The 22,136-nt window shown below is 41.2% G+C and overlaps 1 protein-coding gene across 1 annotated transcript; it reads left to right on the top strand.

Annotated features, from left to right (window-relative positions):
* The first annotated feature begins 945 nt into the window (after nt 1-945).
* On the top strand, nt 946-19,143 carry AKIRIN2 (akirin 2). Its single transcript, XM_090036362.1, has 5 exons — nt 946-1,456; nt 13,466-13,609; nt 14,298-14,447; nt 18,028-18,099; nt 18,447-19,143. The coding sequence occupies exons 1-5, from the start codon at nt 1,249-1,251 to the stop codon at nt 18,455-18,457; spliced, it is 585 nt and encodes a 194-aa protein (XP_089892488.1). The 5' UTR covers nt 946-1,248; the 3' UTR covers nt 18,458-19,143.
* The last annotated feature ends 2,993 nt before the right edge of the window (nt 19,144-22,136 follow it).

The following is a 22,136-nucleotide window of genomic DNA, read 5'->3' as shown; positions in this document are numbered from 1 at the left end:
TTAGACAGCTAAGTACCCGCTGTCTTTTTCTTTTTTCTCTATTTTGCAGGGCACTGGCTCATGACATTGCTTTGGATGCTCAGGAAGCAGAAGGCCTGGTGTCTTCCCGGCAAGAACAAAGCTCCCTGGTGAGAGCACCATTGGATCGGCTGCAGGGTGCAACACTCCTAGCCAGGCCTTTTCCCGCGGCAGACCAGCCCTTCACTTGTGCTGAGTCCCAGAAATTGTCCAGAGGCCTGCTGCTGCGGACACCAAACTGGCCATAGCTTTTGTGTCCCAGAGGGACTGGGTCCCGGAAGCAGCCTGCCCATGGACAGAGCAGGCATAAAACGGGGTGGGGTAGGGGGGATTTAAATCCACAAGGGCATTGGGACTCTGAGGAAGATTTAAATCCATGAGGGCATTGGGGCACCAGAGAGATTTAAATCCACAAGGGCTGCAATGCCGCGCTGCTGTCTGCAATATTGTTATGATTAACTTTGTATAATCATTATGTTATACATTGTGTATTATACTTACATATTATATTTATCATTATTAACAACAATTTTATTACTATTATTAGGGCTGTGCCAACTAGGGGGTCTGTTGGCCCACCCACTCCTGATGGTATGTGTGTGCAACGGGCTATGGCCAGGCCGGGCCCCAGCCCCTACCCAGGCTGTGCCTCCCCCGGGACCGAGCCCCGCCCGTCCGCTGCGCCACTGCCCAAGGAGGCAACCCCTCCCCCCGCTCTCCAGTCCTTTCACCCGCACCCCGCAGCCTCGCTGGGGATTTAAACGCTACCCCGGAAGTCGGGGCGGCAGCGCGCGGGAGCCGCCGGGATTTGTAGTCCGTCCGTCCGTCCGAGGCGCCTTCTTGCGGAACCAGAAAACCCCAAGTCCCATGAGGCTGCGCGGCGACCACCGCCCCGGCCGCGCAGGCGCAGTGGGGTAGGCTGCTTTTTGAATCGGCGGCGTTGTTATTGACGCCATATTGCTGGTGCGGGAGAGTCACAGAAGGGACCGCCACCGCCATCGCTCTTCATCGGCCGCGCCGGGCCCCGCCGCGCAGTCCCGCGCTGCCGCGCCGGCCCAGCAGCACCTCCGCCACCGCCCGCCGGCTGAATTGAGCGCGGGCGGCGCGGGCTCCCCGCACGCAGCGCCCGGCCCGAGCCGCCCCCCCCGTCCCGCGCAGCCCCCCCGGCCGGGAAGGCTCTCCCGGGCAGGGCCCCGCCGCCCCGCGCCCCGGACCCGGCCCGGCCCGGCCATGGCGTGCGGCGCCACCTTGAAACGGACTCTGGATTTCGACCCGCTGCTGAGCCCGGCCTCCCCGAAGCGGCGGCGCTGCGCCCCCCTGGCGGCCCCCGCTGCCGCTGCCGCCTCGGCCGCCGCCTCCTTCGCCGCTGCCTCCCCGCAGAAATACCTGCGCATGGAGCCCTCGCCCTTCGGAGACGTGTCGTCCCGACTCACCACAGGTGCGGCCCGGCCCGGCCCGGCCCGGCTGGGGGGGGAGGGGGGCGGCCATTTTCTTTGCCCCCCGCGGCGGGGACACAATGGGCGGCCGGGGTGCGGAAGCGTCATGGGCGGGGGAGGGGGGCAGGGCAGGCGGGCGGGCCCGCCCGTGGGTCGCGGCCATTATGGGGGGGGAGGGGGGCAGAGGCAAGGCGGGGACAACAAAGCCGCCCCCCCTCCCCCCGGGGCTGCGCCGAGGGTGCAGTGAAACCCGCGGGCAGGGGGGTTCTCGCTTGGCTGCTCCCGGCGCCTCCTCGCCCTTGTCCCGGCGCCCGGCCCCCTCGCTTCAGCCGGGTGTCACCGTCTTTGTTAGCCGGCTCGTGGGTCCCAGCTTGCTAAGGCTCCCGAAAGCCTGGGCCCTGCTTGAGGGCAGAGCTGTATAGCAAATGCCCGCAGCGGTGGAGCTGAAGGCAGCCTGGGAGAGGGCAGGGAAAAGGGCATTTTCTTGCACTTGACCCCGCGGCTGTCCTGTACTTTAAAAAAAAAAAAAAAAAAAAAAAAAGGTTGGGAAAGGATTTTGCATGAGTCAGCAGCAGGCAGCAGTTCTACTGGGGAAGGATGACACTGGCTGATACACATGTCCAGTTATAGTAATTGTCTTCTTGTATCTTCCTCTCTCTTTTAAGAAGAGCTGAGTTTACCTTGCCCTTTTAAAAAGAGGAGTTCTTGCTTAAAATAGGAAGGTTTTACAGTGGGAAGTGGAAATGGAGGGTTTTGGCACCAGTGTGGTTGAGGAGGAGGAGAAACGCTGTTACTGTACAGTGCTGTGACTAATACGCTTTGCTCAAAAGGGGGTGATGAATGTAGCTGTCAGACATTAGCAGTGGGGAGGCAGTGCATTGGCAGTGGGCTTCATAGGTCTTTACAGACAACAACGTATTATTAGTAGCAACGTTCAGCATCTGTTGGCCTCGGGTTACCTTGTGGGGAGGAAGGACAGCTTAAATTTGTAAGGGAAGAAAGGAAATCCAATAATGACAAAAAACGCAACAGCCCACAGGCAAATTTATGAAGTAGTTAAGGGGGAGTGTCAAAGGTAACCTTCTGGTTAGCAGAAGGGAAATGTGTGAGCCTTTTCCTAATTCTGTGCCTCCTGGTCTGGTCAGCATCATTTATGGATATTTGCATCCATAAACTAGTTGAAAAGTACTGAAAATAAAATATTTGATTTACAATATGAGAAATGAGCCATTTTATGTTTTTGGTTTGGTACAGTCTAAAATAGTATAGAACTCTGGGAGGGTATGAATTATTGTATCCTGGATTTTGTAGCAGCACGTTGGCTTTATTTCTCTGTAGAAATGAGTGTCAGTGGTAGCCTTTTAAATTATTTGCTTTTTATATTTATACATCCTAAATTAAGATGTTCTAGTGAGGTGTGGTTTAATCTGTTCCGAAAACGAAACTGAGATGAGCTGGCTTTGTGAATTATTATTTCATAATGGCAGAAGATAAGGTGTAGTGAATCAGACGTTCCTGCAGGTTGTTGAATGGCCTTAAACATCTTGCCTGGTTTAAATTGGATTTATGCAAATAGTGTGCTATGACATAAGATGTTAGTACTAGTACTGTCATAATGAGAGCTTTTTTGTCGCATATCTGTTTAGTGCTAACTGTGAATATTTGGGATTTAGCAAGTTTTATACTTTTAATTAAATTTAGTGATGTGTTCTTTCATGAAAGACATTGTTGCCCACATTTTACTTGATTACGTTTCCAGGGAGACCCTGTCCTTTTAAAAAGTCACTTTTTAGAAACAATTATAGTATCTATACCTGTATAATTCAGTGGGGTGTTAAACAAACTAATTCCATCTTAAAAGCTTGTTTTCAATTTTTATACCTTAGTAGTAGTAGTTTATTCAGAAGGCTTGAATTTAGTTGGTTCCACTTAGTTTCCTATGTAAAATACCTATGTGTAAGTCTTCAGCACTTGAAGAGAATTTGTAATTTTATTTCATGATAATATTTCTATTAATATTAATAAGTTCTGGGTATACAATAACTTGTTATTTCTATACTCCTGTATAGTCCTTAGTGCAGCAGTTTATTTCATTTTTTTTTTATTTGCTGTTCAAGGTCTTTCTACTGTTTGACTTCTATTCTTAGTAGAGAGTGTGGTGGACCCCTCATTCTGTTTTAATACTAGCTAGTCTCTTCAGAAACAAATGCTATCTGAAAACAGAATGTATAGTTTTGAATGGGCACTGGGTTTACAGGAGTGCAGATTTAGAGACCAACTGTCTTAAATTAAATATAAAATTTAGGCAACTAAATGATATGCCGGTTTGGGAGAGGGAAGACTTCAAATCGAAATGAAATTTCAATTTAACAAGACTGTTTGAATATTTTACGGTTATTTGGACAGCTCTTAGGTTGCTTTTAGTGTCTTGGTGGATTTGGCAGCTGTTCTGCCTTGTGGATTTCTTATCCGCACTGCTTACAGATTCTCTATGTGGGTTTGTATGACTGAGTCATTACTGCATACCATACCATAAATATTTTGTATCTAAAAGAAATTGTTAGAGAGGCTTAAACAAAGATTTACCTTTGTCCAATCAGTATATGTATTTGTTTCTTAATTGTATTAAAATATTTCCCCTTTTTGAGTTGGGGAGAGAATTTTTGTACTTGCTAGCAATTTTGTTGTATATTTTCTAATTAAGATTTTATGTGGTACCCCTATTTTGTGTACATATAGTTAGTGAGAAGTGAGTGCTTTGTATGAATTTAGTTTGAAAGGCTTGGATTAAATAGGAAAATAATTGCACAGTAAAATAATCATAACTAATCATAGCCCAGTAGCTTCAGGGTACAATATGAATTAGAATTTCACATTTTATTGTGATACCTCAAACAGATTAGTAGGTGGGTCTATAAGTACATGTTGGTGGGACAGGATTTAGGCCCAAGTGTCCTGTGGCAGTTTCCTGTATCTTATACCAGTTCCCTTGAAATCTGAAAACCATGTTATAGATCTGATCAGCAAATACATATCGTGGAAAGTGGATGTTTTCCTCAGTGGGATGCATCAGCACGGCCTTACATTTAGTTTCTTTACTGAAGAAAAGAATGCATTCTGGGTAGTAAACTTAATGCATTATTCTAATAATTTCTGTTTTGTGTTTCAGATGTGAAAGGGAGATCATTACAAAAAAAGACTCTGCTGGTTACAAGATCTCCTGGCACTAACTTTTTAAGTAGGCTAGGGAACAGTGTAGATCAGAGTGGGCAATTATTTCAGGCGGAGGGCCGCTTACTAAGTTTTGGCAAGCCATTGAGGGCCACATGACAGGCAGCCAGGGGCAGATAAACATTAATTTTCTAAATTTTTTAGGGGCCCTGTGGGCTGGATAGAATGGCCTGGTGGGCTGCAGCCAGCCTGGGGACTGCATTTTGCCTACCCCTGGTGTAGATCTTTTACTAGCTGCTTTAAATTTAGTTACTTAACACCAATTGTATGTCTGGAAGGCCTTTCTGCACCTTCGCTGCAGGTTACATGTTATATAAACTCAGATTTCAATAGCTTTCTTATAGGACAGTGTTTCAGTCTCAAATGAGACTGTAGCTTACATCTTGGAGAATCATGAGAAAACAATTGTTTGAAAGGGTCTGTAAAACTTCTATCAAAAACCCATGAGCCAGATCTTTGAGTTTATCTGTGCTAGTGATTTGTTCTCCATATGAGGTAATCATTATGAGCAATTTCCCCAGTGGCTAATAGGGGTCACAAACCAAAGATCAAGGGGATATCTACTGGGTATACATAGTCTTTCAACTCATGGCACTACTTCAAATCCAGGTAGATATGAATAGTGAATTAAACTAATTAAAGCAGTTTAGAGACTTGATCAAATGGAAAAGTTGTTCTCATGCCATTTCATGTTGAACTAAAACCCACATTGTAAACTACAGTCACTGTTTGTGACTTTATCGGCCTTACTGCCTAGTCTACCAGTAATTGAATAGGTATGAAAAATTGTACTGTTTTTTTTTGTCTGCTGTCTGAGGAGCATTACTTGACTGATGTGAGAATATTGTGTAGCTGCCAGCCAAACTACTTTTTCCTTGGGTAAAAAAAATACTTCAGCTTCCAGGTTGTCAGTCCTGTCTTTTCTGTGCAGTTTATTCTAAAATAGAATACAACAGTTCTGTCTTTCCTAGCTTCTCTCTTAAAGAAGGATAGACTTCAGGTGAAAAATATGAAAAGGAAGGTTGCTAAAAAGATACAGATTTCTATTTTTATGTATTTGTCCCTCATAAGTGAGGGCAAATATAGAAGAGATTTGGCTGCAAATACAGTCTTCTCAGTAAGGTAATGAATTTAGTTCACAAACACAAGATTGCATAAATGTCCAAATTCATTTTTAATACCGATATTAAAACCACACAACAAAAGATTGGCCAGCTTGAATAAAAATACCTATCAATTTTCTCTTGGGCTGTTCTTACTTGACTCCTTTGAGCTACTTTGTGATAAAACTACTGTTTGTCTGAAACCTATACAGTGTTCCCAAGTATAAATTGGAGTGCTAGATTGAACAAGTCTAAAGGCCTTAAAAGGAGACACAGCTTGTTGCTATCGGTAAACATTTCTCTACTGAAATGATATCTTCTGTGGGCTAATTAGCATGAAGGTTTGTCCTTGGATTATTCTGGCAAGATGCCAGGTGTTTCAACATGCCCTAGTTATTACAAAATTGTGCCCTTCAAATTATTTTTGAAAGTTTGTATCTGAACTTCTCAAATCAATTTACTTCATTCTGCAAGAGAGATTTCTATTGGCACATAAGATGATGTTCATCATTCTCACTATGAAATGATTAATAGGCTGCTCCTGTAGAATGTAATGTGTTTTGCTCCTTGTTTGACAAATACCACAATGGTTAGTTTAGGCTATAGAAAAATACAGAATTGCTGTTTGTCCAGCTGATTTCATGCTTCTAACTCTAATTTTCATTCCTTGAGCTCTAGATTGTGAGAGTTGGGATTTCCTGTAATGTCACATTTTTGTAAAGCACGCTAACACAGATGCTGGAGATGCCAGAACTGATGCAGGAGGACTAGAACTTTCATACCTTCATCAGTCTGAGGTCCTAGTTAATTGGTTCTCATGAGATTGCCACCTCTGCACTATTGGGCCTCTGGGGAGAGGCTGCTGTTCACCCTTTAAATATAGGAACGGGCTGTTAAGTGTCAGAATGCACCATTATCCACATTTTATTCTTTTAAATCTTAGTACTGTCCTTTGAGACTAACATCATTTCCAAGAATAGATAGTCTGTTGCAAAAACCCAGCAGACCTTGTCTGATTGAAAAATACATTGAAGTGACTGTCCATGACCAAAACAGGAGAAAGCAAGACATCTGGTTCCTTTTAAAATGCAGATCTTTGTTAATTCTTGTCAAGATGTCAGTAGATTGTGATTTGGCAGCCTCAAATTGAGATATTACTAGGTAAAGAACAGTGATGCTTCAGAAGTGGCTGCCTCTTGCCTTGCCAAGACAACCTCTGAATTAATTGAACAGGTTGTATGACAGTACATGTAAGAACACCTGGCTAATACTTCCTGAAGCAGGTTTTTGGTGACACCAAATCCTGGGAGAATGAGGGAGTGTGACACTGTCTACTTAAAAGGTGGTGAATCTGGAATTACTGAACTAAACAAGTACAGCTGAGCATCTTTTTTGTACTTTTTATGGTGTGTGGTTGACTGCAGTCAATAGCTTTTTTCTTGTCTGCATAAAAGAAATCTCAGGAATGGTTAGTTTCTGGAGGATTAAGCTACATGGTGAGAGCATAAACTGAAATGTGAACTCTCTCTGGGTTCTGTTTCAGGGCTGGGAAAGCTGCCACTCTAGCTTCTGTCTACTGAGTCACCATAAAACTCATTGTGCCAAAGTGTTCCAGCTAAACGAGGGAAACTGGAATTAAGGTTTCTGAGCTTATTGTTATAAAAGGCAAGGAAGCCTGGAGAAACACGGGGGGGGGGACACGGGACTGTCAGAGCAAACCTGACATCAACTTCATGCTAGATGAAAGCAGTCAGTAAAATTCTGAAAACAATTGTTTGCCTTGTTAAGTTTCCAAACTGCACTGCAGTTTGAATTGTAAATCATGTCTAGATAATTACCAGTCATGATGAGGTGATTATATGACAAGAACTTTTGACATAATTTTAAAAAATGGCCTGCTCCCTTAATTGTGCATTACGGGAAGTATGAAATATCCAGTACTGTTTGGAAATTGCTATTCAGCCTGCTCATCTATTAGTATGGCAAGTTCTGTGGTAGAGAGAGAGTTAAATACATTACCATGAAGTCAGGCAGAAAGCAGGGTAGACCTGCACCATATAGACTGACTAAATCAGAAATGCATAAACTTCTTTAAATGGCTTACTTAATCAGATACTGTGAAAGGACTTGTTAAATAGAAATAGGTGATTAGAATACAAAAGGTAGGGAAGTGGGAGGAAAAAGGTGGTGACACTGCTGGGAAAGGCAAGATGGGTAGATGAGAGAAAAGCAAAGTAGTTAACATGGAGGGACATAAGGTTATCATTGAGGCAGTGAGAGAAGACTCTAGTTCCTGTTCACACTGTACTGAGCCCAGTCCAGTCTGTGGATGATTTCTTGTTCTGTAATTGCATGTTCAAGTTGGTTTTTGAAGCTTTGTTGCCTAAAAAGAGCTGCTCTGAGCTTAGTAGTGCAATGTCTAGAGAGGTTAAAGTGTTCTGCCCCAAGCTTGTGCATCTTCCTGGAACTGGTATAAAATCAGAGTTGATTAATTCTGTCATATAGGGATTGCCAATTGTCTGTCCAGTGTAGATAGCGATATGGCACTTTAAGCAGGTGGTGGCCTGTATGATGTTGGTTGAGGTACAGGTGAATGAACCTTAGATTTTGTCATCTGTGGTGTTTGATCTGGTGATGACATGATCTATGTTGATGAGGCAAGATTGGCATTTGGGTCTGTTCCAAGGCCTGCCCGTGCAAGAGTAGAAATTAGATCATGTGATGCTGGAGAAATGCCGTTTTGGGTTGGGGGACTGTCTGGAAGTTAGGACAGGTTTGTCCACCCTAGCCACCTTGAGATGGTCATCATTTTCCAAAAGGAATTGGAGGTGATTAATGATGCGTCCAAGGTGTTCAAGCTGGGGACTGTAGGAGGCAACCCAAGGGTTTCTCTTACCCTTGTCTTGCTTTTGGTAATGTAGCAGGTCAGAGTGAGGTCTGAGTCTGGCTCTTTTCATTTGAAGTTCCTGTGGTTTTAAAATTGTACTGCAGGTGCTTATGCATTTCTGACTTAAGTTTTATATGGTAACCAGGAATCAATTTCTAACGATTGTGAGTGGTCTGAAGGTACTTTAGGAGCAGAAACAAGGGCTGAGTTTATCTGAATGTGTAACCTGTTGTTTGGAGCATAAAGGACTAACATTTCTATAATAGGCAGCCTTCTAGTTAGCTCTTAGTTTGAAGTCAAGTATAATACAATGTAGCTTTTCACCTTATAGACTAACCAAACTGTGTATATATAGCATAAGCTTTTGTGACCTGAAGCTTACTTTGTCAGATCCTGATATTATAGGTCAGGAAACCTGGGAGATCGTATGTTTTACTTTGTCTAGTCACCCAATATAATAGAAAAGTTTTACTGGTTTTTGTTTTTTGCTTGGAAACTAGATAGGCTTTTGTCTGCCTTCATGTTTAATACAGTATATTCTTGATCAAATGTAGATTTAAGTTATATGATCTTGTTGATAGTGAGCAAGATGAGCATGAATAACCACCCCTCAGAAATGAGGTATCTGTGGTGTACATCCCCTACTCCCTTCATTTAATTATTTGGCACTCCCAGATATCCATTATCTCAACCCTGCAGCCTCAGATTACATGAAACTTTTATAGCTGTTATATTGCTTTGCAGATGGTTAAAGAATGGGTTTTTTCCCTTATTTTAGTCTTACTTTCCTGTGTGTATTGTTGTAGTTTCTGTGGTCTTACCTTGAGTAGGAAAATTATTGTTTAAATTGGACTTGGATTCCATAATGCACACCTGTTTCAACTTACCACTTTTCCCAGACATGTTTTTATTAGATCTTTTGTTTAAATAATTTTTAAGTTAATTTTAACATACATGTTGCAAATTCTTTGCTTTTTTAACATTTTTTATTCCTAAAAAGGCTCATTAGTATTTGTTTATTCAGTTCCTTCGTTGTTTAGGATTTTTTTCTGTTAACTTTTATGCTTAATATTCATAGGTACCAACAAGTCTAGGAAATTTTAAATATTATTTCAAGAATAATGCAGATTCAGAAACAAAATGCATAAGCCAATAGCTTGTGGTTATTTGACACCAGAGGAAAATATTGCTATATTGAATACCCAAACTTCAAGAAAACTGAATTTTTTTTTTTTAATAAATTGCATTTGTCCATCAGAGTTAACAATCTGAAGTTAATGGGGCTTGCTCTTAATTAAGTTAGTTGGTTTTGAACATCCTGTGCAAAGTGTCTAAATGTGGGTTTTGGAGCTAAAATTTAGGGGTTCTGTTTTTGAAAATTTCATGAAAAAGGATTGGGGAAGAACATACTTATTAAAAAAAAATCTATCAAACTTGTATACGAAATATTTTTCCTTTAAAAATAACTCTTTTATCCTTGATAGTTCATTAAATTTATTGCATGAGATTTTTGCTATAATTTTGCAAAGTTCTTCAGATTTTTGCTATAATTTTGGTTATAGTTTACTTTAGGTACAGTGCAATTTCTTTTCTTGTGGACCAAGTTTATTTGAAGTTGAGAAACTGAAAGTTGGAAAAAGGAATAAAAGCTAGACGTAAAGACAAAATCTACTAATTCTAAAAGCTTCAGCAATACTCCACCAGTTAATGAAGTGATGCAGCTAGGTGCCTAGTAGATTTTTTCATGTTAGGTCATCAAAATCCCTGGGAGTTTTGGGCCTGGTGTGCTTAGGCACCTTGGAAAATGAGAATCATTAGCTATAAAAATATTTATGAACATTTCTTCTGGCGTGATAAAAATATTAACTAAATTAAAAGAATGAAGACTTTGCTTAAATTAGTTTTAAACTAAAAAATGTTTTGATATGTTTACATGTTTTATATCAGTGCTAGCACATATTAGATGAGCTTACTTGCATACAGCTGGAAAAAGTGTTTTTTGCTTCATTTAATGTCTGTATCTTGAAACTTGCTGTAGAAATTAAGGGCTCTTTTACACGTGCAGGGAGGCTGCTCCAGTGTGCTGTAATTCCAGGCTGAAACCTGGCAAAGAAGAATTTTCCCAACTATTTAACTGGTCTAATAAAAGATAACACATCTTCTCAAAGATTTTTATTCTACCAGTTTTTTATCCAGTGTTTTGAGTTTGTTGGGAGTTTTGATCCATTGCTTTAGAGGCTAGTTCATTTTTTAGTTTCAGTAATTCAGTGTTTTGGAGGAAAGTTATATTACATTGGCTTTGTAGATTTGTAGATTTGTACTTATTTTGAAAATAAAGGGAATTGCCTTAGTTATGCTTAGCTACGATAGGATAGCATAGATGTAATACTTCTTTGCAAAGCTGTAAATAGAGGATTTTTGTTAGGGATTTTGTCACATTTGAAGCTTAATTGATGTGTTTATAGTCAGACCCAAAGCTTGATAAATGTACTTGATACAAACTAGCAGGAATAAAAGATGCATGTGGTACCACAGTCTTGCAGTTTAAATTGATATGGCAGTATGTGGACCTTCCTTTAGCACAAAGGGTACCTTGTAAGCCACTTGGCTTACTATTTGCAATGGCTTTGATATACAGATACATCCCTCTAGCTAATTTGGCAATGAGTTGTTTGGAAAAGGACTGTGTAACTGCTCTAATATCATTTAGTGACGGTAATGATGTCCTAGCATCATTTAACCAGCAAATACTTTCTGGGCCACTGTTTCGGAACATTTGATGTAGTGCTTCTTGGCAACCCCTTGCCTAATCCTTGTAGGAAGTTTAAAATTGCAGCTACCTTTTCTGGTTCATTCCCAGTTTTCATTACTGTACCATATGGGAGCATGATGCATCTTTTCCTGCTGTCCGTGTGTCTTCCCTGTGCAACCACCCCTTTATAAACTCCACTTTCTGTGCTCTACTTCTTTTATGTCTTCATTTCTACATAAATGTATCTTCGTTCCTACACAAATGTATTCTTTTCTGACTTATTCCTCAGTTGCTTTCTTTCTGAGCCAAGTTACTGACCATATCCGTCCCTTACAGCAGTGGTACTCAACCTCCTTAGACTTGAGGCACCCTTCAGAAAAAGCCAGCTTTTAGCTTTCACTCTTTTGGCTATTGGAAAAATAATAAAGCAATTATTCTGCAGAAAACTCAAAAAGACCACAACAGGTCAGTGCTGACACTATGAATTCCTATTTGAAATCTCTGGGTTTATCTTGTGAATCACGTGAAGGTGTTTGTGCACCTAATAGTGCTAATACTGTGTACCACCTGGCCTTACAGGATTGCACAATTTACTAGAGAGGCTGATAAGTATGTGCCTAAACAGTATCCTTGAGGCTGCTGTTATATGGGGATAAAATCCTAGTGAGGAGCCCTATTGCTGAAGATGCTGCGATTTTTTTATTTTTGTTCACAGATTTTTCTCTCTGGACTCTATTTAGAAACTCCATCATGTTTTCTTGCATCCATCCAGTCCCTCTGGCTGTTGGAAGGTGGGGAAAGAAAAAATAGAGAAAAATGATGCTTCTCTTGCTAAAACAATACCAGGAATCAGAAGATCTGTTTTCTGTTGCAGACAGACTTGTGTGACCTTGACCAAGTAACTTAAGCTTTCCTGCTTTGGTTTATCTACTCTCAAGTGAGTGTTAATCCATTAGGGAATGCATAGATGTAGCATTGCCCTTAGTATTCAGTCAAGCAGTAAAAACTGGCTAAGCAGTTTTCACTATGTTGCACTTTAGCAAAGCATTCAGCAGTCACAGGCAACTTTACTGAATAAAGTTGTCTGTGGACTTAGGCAGACAGCATTGCTTGATTTTCTTTTTTAGTTGGTGATTGGAAAGCTATCTTTACCTGAAGGACTAAAAGCTTAATTTTGTAACATGAAAGCTTACTCTACAGAAGCCAGTTGTCCAGGCAATCTTGTTTTGCCATTGGTAGTGGCATTTTCAAGCCATGGTTGGACTTTGCAATCAAAAACTCCGTATTCAGTGTAGCAGTAAAAACTAGCTAAGCAGTTTTCACTATGTTGCACTTAAGCACTTCCATACCGAATAGGGAAAAAGAAGGATTTTTCTAGGCAATTGGAGGCCTTTTTTATAGAACAGAGTGCTTTTGCTTTTTTTCCCAAGGTGGGAATGTTTGTGAGGCCAGAATGGTTTTGGTTGCACTATGTGCTTGTTAGTGTAACTTCTTGGCTACTAGGTCCTGAAATAAAAATCAAATGTAGTAAATGTATAATAATTACTATTTTGTTATTGTATAGCAGTATCTTTGGAATTGGAGTAGTTTAATGCAAGTCAGTTTGATTAAATATGTAGGTAGAAAAATCTGTGGCATCATTGTAAAGTTACAATATATACTTTATTCACATCGATAATATTCAGAAGAGCATATAGGCTGTGTAATATTGAGTCTAATATTGTTAGGAAAGGACTGGTAACACTCGTGTTTAGTAGTTTATGCAAATCTTGAAGTCCCTTTTGCTTTATTTTATTTTTTTGGCCATCATCAGTCCTTTGACATAAATAGCATGGAGTTAAACCTTGCAAATGTCATATTCTTTACTTGTCAGTCTTTTAGTAAAGGTTTGTATGCTAAACACAGCTTAAGTTTTTAGGAATTCCTTTTGGTTTGTTAATCCTCCCAGGGTGTTTGGTATCTGAAGTCAAAGTCAAGTGTGTAGGGTTACTGAGATGTTGTCATCACTGAGTGAATTGTTTTCACTGTTTGCTTTTAGAACAAATTCTGTACAACATAAAACAGGAGTACAAACGCATGCAGAAGAGGAGACACTTAGAAAATAGCTTCCAGCAGACAGATCCATGTTGTTCTACTGATGCACAGCCACATGCATTTCTTCTTACTGGACCAGCTTTGCCAGGTATTAAAGACAAGTCTGTGGACCTCCAATGCATAATGCCCTTTCACTGCAGGTCCTTCCTTTGCCTGTAGTAAGCCCTGTCTAGTCTCCTGATGTTTACTGTAACCTTACTGCTCTGTGGTGTCTGTCTCGGGAGACAATATGTCAAGTGAAACATCACCTTGTTGAATGTAATCCTGCTTGAAAGATAAAGCGAAGCTGGAGTGACCTCTCCAGGGTGCAAAAGCATGGGAAGTATATATGGAGATGCTGAGCTGCCTACACACCTGTGCTCCCTCTCAGCCTTGCTGGTTTAATACAAATTAAAGGCAGTGTCAGTACTTTTGGAACCAGTTTGGCCACAGGAGGTGCGCAAAGGAGATCATTCATTTTTTCACCTGTTGGGGCTCTGCTTCTAGTCTGGTTGCCAACCAGGGTTAAAAAGCCCAGTTTACCCTATCGTGGAGTGGACTTCAGTGCCACACTTTTTTGGTGGTATTTCCAAGCCATTGTTAAATAAAACTCAGTGCATGGTAAACTGAATTGGTATAGGTTGCTTATTTTTAACCCTCTGTATAAAATTAATAACATTTGGAAGCATCCAAAAGTTGCAGCAATGTTTTTCCTAATGTTTTGTTTGAAAAGTAAGAGTAAATGCCTTACAGCAAACTGTAAGAGGTTAGTTAGATTAACTCTGAATTACTTACAGGTACTTCATCTGCAGCATCATCACCATTGAAAAAAGAACAGCCCTTGTTTACTCTCAGACAAGTTGGAATGATCTGTGAACGTTTGCTGAAAGAGCGTGAAGAGAAAATCCGTGAAGAGTATGAAGAAATCTTGACCACAAAACTTGCAGGTATGTTAAAATTTAAATATTGCTTGGGGATAGGGAGAAAAGAGAAATGATGGGAAAGAAGACATTTTCTCTAACTTCAGTGATTTATGCTGTATGTAGCTGAGCTTATTCTGGCTAAGAATTGGTTTGTTGAACATGGCTCTCGACAGCAGAGTGATGTATAGTGTATAGCAGAGTATCTGTTGTTTTTTCCCTGTCACTGCTCTGGGAAAAAATTATAACGTGGGTATGTCTGCAAGGTTGGCCAGTGGAAGCAGAGGTTTTATTTCAGGTAGCTTTCCTGTGCTGGCTTATTTGAACAGACTACTTTTCTCCCCTTTTAGCTAGAAAATTCCTTTCCACTTGTAAAGGGTTTCTTCATTGGGGTGAACAACTTTCTCATTATTCTTTCTGGAAGATTGGTATAAAAGGCAGGCTCCTTTAGCAGTAGAACAGCAGTTCTCAACTTTTGTTAGCCTTAAGACACCTGGGTCTTTGCACTTCTACAGAGTTTAGAGTTATCCCAGCTGAGATCACTGAGCTAGAATCTAATTTGTGCCAGGTGAGATGGGGAAAGAGCACACCCTCATCCCACTGTTCCCTGCTTCTTCCACTATCTCCCCCTTCTTGATCTCTTGGTCTGTAGCTGTCGGGGGAAATGGTGCATCTCCAGGTACTTGAATGCTGGCACCTGGAGCTGCAAGCTGTTGTCTTCTGCTGGCCCCCGTGGGGGGAGCTGGGTTCAAAACTGCAGCCCTACAACTGCCTGTCCACTCACGGGCTCAGCATAGCATGGTGCTAGGAGCCTGAGGAGCAGTCCTGGGCTGTGGGACCTTGAAGTGCTTGGTTCTGGGGGGATTGGGGTCTTCATCGCTTACTTCCTGGTACAGTGACACCCTTGAAAGAATTGTACATCGCCCAACTGGGAATCATTGCATTGGAGGTTTCCTTCATATTTGCCAGCTGTTTCCTATCCCAGACTGGCAACAATATATAGCAACTGCGTATTGCTTGTAATTCCCTTTTCCATTGGTTTGAATGTCTTCCCTCTTTATTAGGCAGTGGATATGTTCCAGCTGGTTCAGCAAAGTGACTTTTGCACCTGGTGCCAACCTGCCTCCTCAAGGGTTATGTTAATATTCTTGCAAGGCAGCATTCTGTTTGGTTGGTAACTTGGCTGGGTTGAAACTATGGCATCAGAGCAGTTTCTGAACAGATGATGCAATTTCTGATGAAAACAGACTGGCAGCAAGTCAGAAGCTTGCATACAAGCTTAGGGGGGAGAGACTTTCTCAGTGAGTCCCAGGAACAGCTTTAATGTAAAGCTTGTGGAAGGGCCATGGCACAAGTGACTGCATCCTCTGCTCCTGTACCATTTTCTGGGATACTTGTACACGATACTGTCATTGTTAATGCCAGGCTTACCCTTGCAGTTAGTGGAAGGAAGGAAATTTTTGTGGTTATGCTTGTGCGCCATTACTGGTTAAAAATGATTGTAGTTACAGGTCCCTATTATACCTGTATGTCTCTTGACTGAAAGCAGTGTAAAATGCATAGCTAATTCACAAAGTTTCTAATATCCAATTTCTTGCATACTAATCTCTAATCAGCCTCTCAGTTCATACATACTGCTCCTGCTCCAAGTAGATCAGATCCTGGGAAGACTGTGCAGAGCAGCAGGGCTGGACCTGATGATCTCACGAGGTCCCTTCCAGCCTTAAACTTCTGTGAATCTGTAAAGTCATTGTACAACCCTAGTCTTTCCCTCCTTACCTGACTGATTTGTGTTAAGACTTTGTCATGCCTTCCTAGGGTTCTCCAGTAGGTTATCATCCTAGTGTCCCATTTGATTAAGTATGTTTACACATTCATGTCCTGGATAACTATAGGTTTCGACCCATGAGAGACTTCTGGGTGACAGTCTCTTCAGAGGCAAATCCCTAGTAAGCACTCCCTACCAGAATTTCAAGGGAGGCAGTCTCTGGTGAGTGATGAGTCTGGGTGGTCATTTGGCTGCTGTTCTTAGAGCAGAGGTTACCAACGGCTGTTTGGATCATATTACAGTGTGCCATATATTGAGCAACAGAGATAATCTGTGATGTATGAAAATCTACAAAGAGGGAAGTGTCAAAAACATGCTAAACCAAGTCTTCCAAGCCTAAAGTGGTCTGTCTTGTTCTGTTTTGTTACTGCAGTGGTCATCACCTTCCAACTCAAGTGTGGTCAAGTGGTGAAAACCATTCCAGGGTTAGATGCCTGGTCTAGAAGATTTTTTTTTTTTTCCAATCAAATGGCATCCTCTCTAAAATCCACATTTTATTACTTTGAGTTTGTTTTTAAAACTCAGAATCTGTCTCCTATAAGTAAGAATTGAGAACTTGTAGTTTGAGGGAAACCTCCTTTCTACAGAGCACAAGTGCTTTTTGGTCAGGAATGAATGTGGGGGTTCTAGACCCCTCTACTTTTATCATCTCAGATGGTGTGACTCTATAGGTGTTGGTCAGTTTTTGAAAGTTCAAGGAGAAAACTTGTTTAGTGTCTCACTGGCCCTGATGTATTTGTTTTCGAAGTGTAGCTGTTACTTTGGGTACAGCTTTCAGGTAATGGATCCTTCCCTTTGCTGTCATTGTTATGTGGGCCAAAGCCAAGATCCTTGTGTGACTAAGAAAAAGTCAGGAATCTGGATTCCAGTAAGGCAGAGGTTATGCTTGAGGGCAAGTGGAAAAGCACTTCAAAAACCATGGCTGCCATGGCACTGACATGTCACAGATCAATGCAAATCATGATGTCCCCTGCTTTGGGGAAGAGCCCCTGTGCTTGGGATTGCCAATTCATTGTTCACCCTGAAGGTGTAGCTCATTCCCTGGAGAAGGAGTTTTGAATGGAAGCAGACATCAGAATGGGATTCTTCTCTGGAAACTAAAGGACCATTTTGACAAAAAATGTAGTTGGAGGTAAAGATTATTGGTTTTGCCCATGTCTGTGAATGCCCTGCATGCTGCATATTTGTTTTTCCACAAGGAAAAGAGCAAAATAGAAGGTTCGTCTACTAGATACTAACTACCTTGTTTAATTTCCCAATTCCAAAAGGAGTTGTATATTGAAGGGTGCAATATTGTCAGTAAATAAAATCAGTAGAAGGAGAAAGACTATATGTATGTGCTTATATGGAGAAAATCCCTAATAGGAGTAGTACTTAGTTCAGCGCTAGCTTAATATTTGTTCAGTATGTTACTTTCAGTATTGGATTGAAGAGCTGTTTTTATTAGGCCCACAGTCACCTCATCCTTTCCTTTTATGATTTGTTTTGGAATAAGGTGAATAAGATTTTTTTTCACTCAAATGTTCATCCTGTTATCTGCCTTTGTTCTAACATTCTAGCAATTAGTAACAGCATTTTGTAGTGTCTGTAGTGAAATCCCGTTCTGTATTTCTTCAGTGCTGCTATTCCACATGCCTTTTGAATACTTTGGTTTCTCATGAGAATAATAGTGACTGGAACTGAGAGAATGCGCATGTGCGCAGTTAACCACATTATGCTTCCCTTGCATCTGTAAAATGGGTTATACGGCTTTGACTAAGTCTCATTTTGTGCTTTCAGAACAATACGACGCGTTTGTGAAGTTCACGCATGATCAAATCATGCGACGATATGGAGAACAGCCTGCTAGTTGTGAGTATTCCTGCTTATGTTTTACAATAGCATTAAGTCCCTCGAGCATTCAGTAGTAGCTTGACTTCTTTTCACCTCTGTTTCAACAAAAATGGCCTTGAGGTGCAAAAATGCTTAAGTTCGTGATGCGGTGGAGCATGCAGGTTAAAATGGAGGCAAGTGATATAAAATGCAGTACATGTTACAGTGTGTGCAAAACCTTGCCAAAATAGTGTGCCTCTAGTATCACATGGGTTTTTAAATGTCAGGTTTAAGGTGTTTTTTTAGCTATTAGTGTCTTAACTAAATCAGATGTAATCGGAATTGGAGAACTACTCACTAATGGCTTCTTTTTCTACTCTTTTCAGATGTTTCATGAATCATGTTTTCTGCATATGTGGGCTGCCCTATCCACCCCATTTAATTGCTGTAAGCTGTCCCAGTAAAAACTTGCAGCAATGCCATATTTCCCCCACCCTCACCCCACCCCCTGTGAACACAGGTTATTTCAAGCTTTTGTCAGTGGCAACCACTCTTATGCAGCAACTGGTTTTGGAGTGCTCCCTGATGTCAGTACCACCTGGATGTGGACCTTTGCTACCTGTAATAATACCAGTGGCCTCATTTGCTGTATCATTAAAATTTGGCTTCTTATGTTAATAAGTTTGAAAAAGTAAAGGATTAAAGCTGGTGTTCTAGAACTTGCCCTTCACTGGTTGTGTAAATAAAAATGTAGAATGACACTTCTGACTGAAGTTAGTGTGGTTTTCATAACTGTGCACTACAACCAAGCTGTAATCACAGTTAAATTAGAATGTAATCCCAGGACAATTTTAAGCAAATAGCCCACAGTACTGCCTGTGAAATAGTGAAGGAGGGCATTTCTGTATTCCATGACTTTTTTGGGGGTTAAGAATGGGTTTATATGATTTCTCATTTTTGTAGTTTTTATTTATTCTATCCGTCTTTAACAAATGTTTATTGCTGCAATTTTTCAGTGTATCATTGTTTTACTGCCCTTGTAGTACTGGAATTTAGTTGGAAGAATAAAACATTTACTTCTAATCTCTTTGTTTTTAATATGCAGATGGCACTTTTGCTGTTTAAGAATAAACTTAATCTGAGTGTTTAAATGAAAACTTCATTTACTAGTAGTTTGGGGGCTCGGAGAGGCTGGAAGTTGTTAGTTTGGGGGGGGAGAGATGACTGGGAATCTAAAATAATTTTGTAGAGGTTTAAAAAATTCTCTCTTTCTCAAGTATGATCCACCCTGTGCAGAAACGTGATTAACTGATTGCTACCTACTGGTTCAACACATTGTGGCCAACTCACCAAGCCAGAGGTTGGCACCTGTGGTCCATAAAACCTCAGGTCTGGTCTGTGGGTTGGAGCAGCAGGGTCCTAGCATCCACCTGTCTGTGACCTGTGTAGGTCCTTGTGGCCCACCAGTGGAAAAGGTTGCTTAGTACTCTGAGGAAACTGTTTTTCCTTGCTCTCGGGTTTCAGGAGCATAAAACAGACCAAGCTATTTCTCAACCCAGAATCATGTCCGGGCCTCAGAACTAATGGGATAAGCCCTTGGTACCTGAACAAACGGCTCCTGGGTATGTTCTAAGCAGGCCCTGTGCAGCTACATTTGCACAGAAATTTTAAAATATAATGTGTGTTGTGACCGCAAACAAAACAGATGTTCAGTGTCACTTTGATTGATCAGCTGTTGTTTCTGCATGCACAACATAATTAGCTGAAAAGTTACTCCGTGGCCAGAGTCGCTGTGTAGTATGGGTAGCAGTAGACTAAGTTACTCAGTAAGTAGGATTTGCTTCTGCGAGTTCAAGCTATTTCAACACTTGTTTTGTGTTTTTAAGCTGTGGTCTTGCATAGAATTCTTGCACTGCTTTTAGTTTGATAACAACCAGTAACACGAGTATTGACATGATCCCCACTGTTAAGACAAGGCTTTGATCTTATCCACTTTGCATGTAAAGGTTGAGCTATAAATGCAGATTCTCAAAAATTCAAAATAGCAGGATGCAAATCAGTAAGTGCTGCTGTTGCAGCTTGACAAACTGCCTTACTGATATGCCTTAACTCCATTTTTGGAAAGCATTTTTTTTTCAGAACTTTGTAAGCCTTCCTTTAGGGCAATGGGTTTGTTGTTTTTTGGGGTTTTTTTTTACACATGTTGGCGTGGGGAGACATGGACACTTCAGTTAGAGCAGCTCTCAGGAGCTGCTCTAATTAAAATGCGTGCAGCATCTTGTGTTATGTCAGTATCCTTATGTTTCAAAATGGCAACATGGATGCTTTAGTTAAAGTGCCCCTGCCACCATTTTGAAACACAGGGATACTAAATACATAAGAAGCTGAAGCATTGTCATTGAGTCTGCTCCTCTGTGTTGTAATTAGAATGCACCAGAGCACATACATATGGTGCCCATGGTGACCTCTCACAAATACTACAGTCAAGGAAGAAAAGGCTTTGCCTGTTCTGATTTTATGCAATGGCCATACAAATTAATACACCTACCCATGCGCTTGACTTCTTAAGGAATTTGGGAAAGGAAACACGTCTCCCTTCTGTAGGCAATGGAAAGAACAAAGACTCACTTTTCTCAAAATTCAAAGTGGGGAAATAGGAATATCATGCCTGGTGAGAGTGAGTTAGTTCCCTGACTCAGTTGTGTTGCTTACTTAAAGTGGAAGTGTAGCTAGACACCAGCATCCTTATACATTTGGTTCTTTGGTTTCCAGAACCCTGCCCTTAACCAGATAGCTTAGTGGTATACACTCACAGAGCAAACGCTATCAGGTGCTTTAACTAGCACAGCCTCCTTGTTTATCTTGTGATCTGAGTTCAGAGTTAAGCTCAGAAATGCTCATTCTAAAGATTTTTATTTTTTCCCTAAATCTCATTTAACCTTCTTTTAGGGGAGGGTTGCCTTTGTGGCATGTGCTGCCAGAGGCTGTGGGCTAGGTGTTGTGAACCTCTTACCATCTATTCTCAGTATTACCCTCAAGGAACAGTTCAAGATACAGTTCTCTTTATTTAAAAGAAAAAGGGTATAAAGAGAAGGCTGCTAAAAGTAGGGAACGATGCAGTGGCTGTGCATGGATTTTTTTTGGCTCCCCAGGAGTTGATAATGCTGCTCGAGTCCCATTTTAAATCCCTTTTAGTGCAAAGTGTTTTCTGTTTTCCACTTTTGGATGTGTTGAACAGCTATGCTTAATAAGTGTTCCAGTTAGGTGCTGTGTTGAAGTTTCCTGCAGTTGACTGTTGAATTTTCAATCCTTACAGTGACTGTGCTACCATTATACTTCTGGAGATGCATATTTGCCATCTTGTATAAAACTGTACTTTGCAGTCCAAAAGCAAAATTCAGTTGGAAGTGGCTACCAGCTGTTTCAGGCAAAGCCAGTGTGGAGCTGGGTTAACTTACTTTCACACAATCCATTTGTCCATGTTTCTGAGTAGTTGTCTCTTAATAGTTTTGCTTAGGAAGAAACAAATGCATTCTGCCAAAGAAAAAAATGAGGTGATGGATGTTATTACCAAACCTGCGTGTAGCTTGGTATGAAGGAGAGGGATAGGATGAGATGCTTGTATTTGTTAGTATCTTGCAGGGCTGGCATGTGCATTATGGATGGTGATGAGGGACAAGTAGCCTGCCTATTCCGATGTATATGTAAACACCTGTCTCTGAAGAAAAGCAATGGGTGCTGCTGACTAATATGGACTTTTGAAGGGCCAGTTATTCTTTAGGGTTTCAGCAGGAGGGGAGGCAATTAGTGGTACATAATTTCAGTGAAAGCAGAATTCTGTAACTTAAGTTTTCCTCTCCACTGTTCATATGGGAAACAGTTTGACTACATGCTACTTTTAACAAGTAGGCTGCTGCATACATCCTGAATCAGCTAGCCCAGGGGTGGGCAATTTTTTCAGGCAGAGGGCTGCTTACTAAGTTTTGGCAAGCCAGAGGGCCACATGACAGGCAGCCAGGGGCAGATAAATATTAATTTTCTAAATTTTTAGGGGCCCTGTGGGCTGGATAGAATGT

The sequence above is a fragment of the Crocodylus siamensis genome, chromosome 1 (assembly GCF_052110815.1).
Source record: "Crocodylus siamensis isolate JL-2025a chromosome 1, ASM5211081v1, whole genome shotgun sequence".
Taxonomy (NCBI): domain Eukaryota; kingdom Metazoa; phylum Chordata; order Crocodylia; family Crocodylidae; genus Crocodylus; species Crocodylus siamensis.
The sequence above is the reverse complement of the archived record's forward strand: the minus strand, read 5'-3'. Positions and strand labels throughout refer to the sequence as shown.

What these genes read in the sequence shown, in the direction of transcription:
- AKIRIN2 (XM_090036362.1), top strand. Translation starts at nt 1,249, where the DNA reads ATGGCGTGCGGCGCCACCTTGAAACGGACTCTGGATTTCGACCCGCTG. An exon ending in TACTGGACCAGCTTTGCCAG is followed by an intron (nt 13,610 to 14,297) that starts GTATTAAAGACA and finishes AATTACTTACAG; the next exon opens with GTACTTCATCTGCAGCATCA. An exon ending in CTTGACCACAAAACTTGCAG is followed by an intron (nt 14,448 to 18,027) that starts GTATGTTAAAAT and finishes TTGTGCTTTCAG; the next exon opens with AACAATACGACGCGTTTGTG.